This window comes from Mya arenaria, chromosome 3, assembly GCF_026914265.1.
Source record: "Mya arenaria isolate MELC-2E11 chromosome 3, ASM2691426v1".
Lineage (NCBI taxonomy): Eukaryota > Metazoa > Mollusca > Bivalvia > Myida > Myidae > Mya > Mya arenaria.
The window spans coordinates 23,839,289-23,845,288 of NC_069124.1; the positions used below are offsets into that span (position 1 = coordinate 23,839,289).

Consider the following 6,000-nt stretch of genomic DNA (forward strand, 5'->3'; position numbering starts at 1 on the left):
ATATCAGCGATAGCTAAAAGAAAGGTAAACAGTAGATAACCCTTATTTGAAGTAGGTAAAAAAACGATTGTTCAATGATAAATAGAGAACGTGCCTATATGACAGTTAATCACATTTTCCCATGTCATCTTATCCACGTTAAGCTAATACACATAACTTAAATCAGAACAAAACGGGCAATTTGAAATGCTTAAATTAAAGATGAAATTCCATTTTGGGTACGCAGTATACAGGGGCTTAAGAAGTAGAAATAAACCTTAAACATGTATTTTGATCTAATCAGAACATTATGTTCTTGAACACGCTGGGTTTTTTTCAACATATTAAAGCTGCACTCTCACAGATTAACCTTTTACACATTTATCATTTATTTCTTTGTTTTGGAAAGAGCAAATTTTTGCGTAAATATCTGCGAACCAATAATAACAGATTGCTGACAAAATATCAGATCGCAGATAGTTAATGTTTTATGGATTAAACAGTTACTTACGGTTTAAGAAAAATGCATAAAACATTAATTTTTGAACTTAAATATAAAAATCTTATATTTTGTCAGCAGTCTTATATCACTGGTTTCCATGGAATGTTGCAAAAATTGGCTCGTTCCAAGACAAACAATAAAAAAGTTGTCAAATCAGTTGTAAAAATAGTTTGTACGACACTTACACTATTTTTTAATGCGCAATGCAAACTATACAATGGAATGAGCAGTCACAAAATATTAACAGAAATGTATTCTTTAACGCCTTTGTGAAATTCGTGTTTAGCCTTCATGTTGTTTGATGGTTTACTCCCTTCTTTAATTTAATATCATCAAGGTCTCTTTTTATGTCAGTTAAAAGACTAAAGGCGATCATGATTTATATTGTACATATTAGACAATATTAGTGATATTCAAAATCTATTTGTTTATGTTTCCTTTTCAAATATGCTACAGAACAAACATGTTTTAAATATATAAGTGCTGCGTTCAGGAAGCTTGTCATTTTTATCACTAGAAGTGGAATGAGCAGAAACCGACTCTCAAACATTTGACTGCCGTCTCTGCTGTGTGCGTGTTCAAATTCTTATTTAATGGTTGCATATCTTTTGTCTTCACAAAGTATTTCCCATATCGCGGAATTCCTGCCAATGTATATAATGATTACATAAATCACTTGGAATTAAGCTTAAGTTATTGCACGAATATCCAAATAAAGTTTAATACAAACTATTGATTAATTTTATTCATAACACTTTTCTCATTTACATCTAACTCTTTTAGTAATTTGATTCATTTTAATATAATTTATAAAAATACAGCAAAATAATACAAAATGTCCTTCTAAAGAAACAATCAATTTAAACTTAGTGAAGGGATTTAACAACTACCAAAACAATAACATTGCCGAAGGCATCCGCTGAATATGGAGTGCCTGCTACAACCATGCATTACAACACAAAAGAAACAGCGTGGTCACAGAGGTCAGAGACTAGATATTAAGCCAGAGGACGTGGCCGCCATAGTACAGTGGTGCCTCTTCATGGCCAACCAGGGAGTTTATCTGAGGAAGTGCGTAAAAGAAGTGAGGTTATCTTTGTGATATCGAGATAGTTATAATTTATGGCGGGTCAAACAAGGTAATAACTCAGGGCCGTTATTCATAAAACATTCTAAAAATGGTTTAAGTAAAACAGTCAGATTCATTTATAAGGAAAGTGATTTAAATTTGAAAATGAATTAAGATGTTTTATAAATGCCGCCCCTACTCCACCTTCTTTTATTTATTTTTTTCATATTACATGATGGAATGTGATTTGGAAAGAATAAACCAAGACGTTTTCAAAATACAAGTTCAATGTATTTCAAAGTATAACTCTTCAGCATTATTACCGGATACAACATTACATACAGGTTGCTTTGCAATTTTTACGAATTACATTTTAAACATAATTTTGGTAAAAACGCATTTTTATTCAATCGCAAAAGTTCTTTAAACATGCACATGAATAGTTTTACTCGTTGTTTGATATTATATAAACAATAGTGGGTTTTTGATTTGCCAGTATTATTTTACTTAAAAACAATGATTTTAACATTTTTGAAACCATTATATGAATTTAAGTTTCCAGTCTGTTTGAGGTAATCTAATTTGAAACTTTATCATTTAATAGCCATTAAACATGGTTTGCTGAATAGGCACTAAAACACATTGATCTTATTGACGGAATTAGGATTTGATTGGAAATAAGCTTAAAACAAATCTTTAATAGAAATACTCCGAAAAAGAAAAGGGTATATGTTTTAACTTTAAAACGATTTTACATTAAAACGATAACGATGAATATATGATAACGATGAAAACTCCAACACAGAGAAGAACAACATATTCAGTTCATACAATTGTTTGTTTGTAAAGGTCGTTTTCATTGTCATCATTATTTTATTTTACAATAATAGTTTGGCTGATCCATTTTGATCATGTAATCCTCCATGTAACAACATTGAGACCTTTCAAAACTGACGTCGCGTCTCCACCCGATGTCAGTAACATCATTACACATCCCAAATGTGATAACAATACGTTGAATGGTTGTAAATACAATTTTAAATAGTAAAATGCGCATGTTATTGTTCTCCCATTGGTTGTTAAAGGACTCAGCGATCTGTAAACGGACCACCGTGAATATAGTTGTTAAAAGAGATTCATCATTTGTAGCTAATTGTATTGTATCATCCTGTAAATATTAAAGCAATACTTTAAACACGAAACTGACGTTACACGTAATTACCCCCTAGGCATAGTTCTTGTTATAAAATGAAAGCAACAAAAGACATGTAATATACATTACCAGGTTTATAATGACATACAAAGTAAAAAATGTTCACATTGCTCTTTGATATGTCTGGTCAATATTCCTTTAAACGAATGGCTAATTGAATAATTAAGCTACTTTTTTATTTACAAAATGAAAACACCATAAACAAAATAAAGAATATATGTAAGAATACATTGTCAATCTTCTGTAATGTAGGAAGTGTTTAAGTTGCCTTACAATTAAGGAACTTAGGAATTTTAAGTCATAATTCTTCCTTATAAATGACTTATGATAACAACGAACATCGAAGTTTATTGACCTGGACATTTTATAGACTGCAGTAGTCGAAATAAATGTGTTCAAGTTTTTGTTTAGCATGACCTGCATATTAAGCAATTTAGGCTGATAAATTGTTTCAAACATTTGTTATGTAAATTAAGAAGTTTCCATTTTAATACAGAGCTTTTGATTTATAAAATTTCGTCAATCAATCCGTACGATAGAATGTGTACAGTTAGCCTATCAACAATTTTGGGATTTTAAGTAATGGATCTGTAAAATGATATATTTTGTTTCATGGAATAGTAATTATCCCTATAAACGATTTCAAGCCTTTAAACTTTACGTTAATCGGTTGGGTTTTATCAGTTCGAGTGCTGGGGTTAATACATATCGCACGACACGGACCGTCGCATACGATTGATCATCAGAAAAGTAATAAAAGGTTATAAAAACGCACTGACTAGCCAACTGATGTATTGTTTCATAACTTTTAAGTAGGTTTTAGATACTGAAATTGTTTCAAATCACTGGCGGATCCAGACGGGGGCACACCTACCTCCATCTCCTACAATCGTCTGCCTTTACATTTTTATGTCAATCTAGAGGTAAAAAATGTATGCCCAAAATGCACCATTTCGGTATAGACATTGTAAAACATTTCTTAGGGCAATATCCCCCATACCAACACTTTAAACTAAATAAATTAAGGTATTGTCGAAGGGGCGCAAGTCTAAAGGTTATGCCTACTCTAACGTTGAATCCCGAATCCGCCTTTGCTAAAAGACCTCTTTACAAAGTTATTTAATTTTGATATAAAGCTACTTTGAGATACAGATTCATAACATGCAGTGAGTAACACGGAATTTCCCTCCCGCGACCATTGTTTATCATTTAACCACGCAATATGATATAATGAAGTGAAATTGAACAGAATGTAATAAAGAAAATATAATGACCTTCATAAACGTGAGAAATAAAATAAAATGTATTTTTCAACTGGTTTTTTACAGAAGAAAATAACCATTAAATAATAATTCAAGTACTTACCTTATTAAGACAGTATATATCACCGGTGTTTTCCATTAGTGCACGATAAATTAGGACAACTTAAATGCTGCTTTTATTGGACTTTCCTACACCATTTATTAAAAACATACACGTGCTGTTGTTTGGTTGATATACACAGGTCCGTTAAAGATTTTGTTCTCAAACATATCATTTCTCTCGCTTTACTTTATTTAACACCACCTTGTTGTTCTAAAAAAATATCTTTACACCGTCTTTATTTGAACGCGAGTTATAAATTATTATATTTATGGAGATATAAGATAAACAAAGACTGATTTTGATACAAAGCAGCTAAAAAAGGGTTGAAACGATATCTGGCAGAACAAAAGACAAGAAGGCAGAGAGAATGTGTTTAAATCATTGAACTTCTGCACTTAAAACGTGTTAACATTGATATCACCTGTAAATCCGTTCCGTCTTTCTATATTTTTAAACGTCCTTGTTATGTTTTACTTTGTATCAATATTCATGGAGTGATTAACTTGAATAAAATAACAAATAACAAATTCAGTCAATGCCGATGCTTCTGAAAAAAGATAATGTTTATGATAAAAACTGCATATATGGCGTTGTCTGTCTGTCCGTTTGATACAGTTCTACGTAACTACTTCGAGGTAATCAATTATAACTATGTCAAGTGTAAATAATCTTAGTGCGCTGGTTCATCCAGAACCATTTCTTTGAGACTTACTGATGGGAAATGATGAAATATATATGAAGTTTGTATAACTACGGGAATGGTACGCATAGTGGTATTGAGACAATTATTGACATTTTATGAATGAAATACATTTGTCTGTTTGGAACCATTTATGAATAATATACACAATGTAGAAAAATCTAAATGATATACAACCCTAGTGCATGTTTTGTCTAGATTGGATCAGTACAATCAGAGTTATTGTCCTTTGATAAATGTATTGCATTGTTCCGTTTGAGGCGATAACTATATTTTTGAAAAATATAACCTTCCGAAGCGAGTATCAATCGACACTATGCAAAACAAAAATCTCAAACAAAATTGTTTTCCCAATTTGTATTATTCACTAAAATTACTTTTTCGACATAAATTACTAAATTGGAGAAGTGAAACGTTTGCTTCTTCAACAATGAATCATTCAACTAATAATAAATGCTACTTGTCACAAAATATAAAATCCAACAGAACAAAATATGTGCTTATATTTTTACATTTTGTGAATAGGATTTTAATAAAAATTAAATGCCCAGATGTCAATCATTTCAATCTTTTCTTCAAGCTTTAATGGTTAATGAAACATTGTTTTGGAATTTTATTTTATGACAATATGGCTAAATAATTTGTGTTAAACACATTTTGTTGACATTTTGATGTACGACAAAAGCAAACTGGATACTCAAAAGAGCTTACAATGAGCACGTCGTGTATGATATAGTAGCTTTGTCATGACCCGTGATCTTCCATCGAGAATAATATCATTCTATTGTCTGTAAGAATCTAAACATAGTACTTTCTGAAACAAATCAACCATGGTCTTAGTTTAAGACCGCTGTTGCTTTACCAATTTCACACAACATATTATTCCCTGTGAAATTCCAAGTGCATTTTAATATAAGGTCGTCAGTTTATTTATAGACTGTATGCTTTCAAACAAACCGACATAGTTCACATAATGCATTCCCGGTGGAAATACCCTGTGCATTTTGTGCAGAGTCGTAGGCAAAAATCGACCCATTGTCACACAATAGAAAGTGTAGAACAAACGCCGTAATATACGTTTTAAAGTCCTTCATAATATATATGCTTATGCCAATGAAAGATTACATACTATCTCGGCAAAAATGTTAACCACATACAGCAGACATTCAACG

The 6,000-nt window shown here is 31.3% G+C and overlaps 1 protein-coding gene across 1 annotated transcript in view; it reads right to left on the reverse strand.

Annotated features, from left to right (window-relative positions):
- The window catches only part of LOC128225862 (uncharacterized), a 31,468-nt gene extending 27,825 nt beyond the window's left edge, over window positions 1–3,643 (reverse strand). Inside the window, exon 1 of the mRNA XM_052935760.1 lies at window positions 3,638–3,643. Within this exon, the coding sequence (XP_052791720.1) occupies window positions 3,638–3,643 (6 nt within the window). The remainder of the gene's footprint in view (window positions 1–3,637) is intronic.
- Window positions 3,644–6,000: the final 2,357 nt, after the last annotated feature.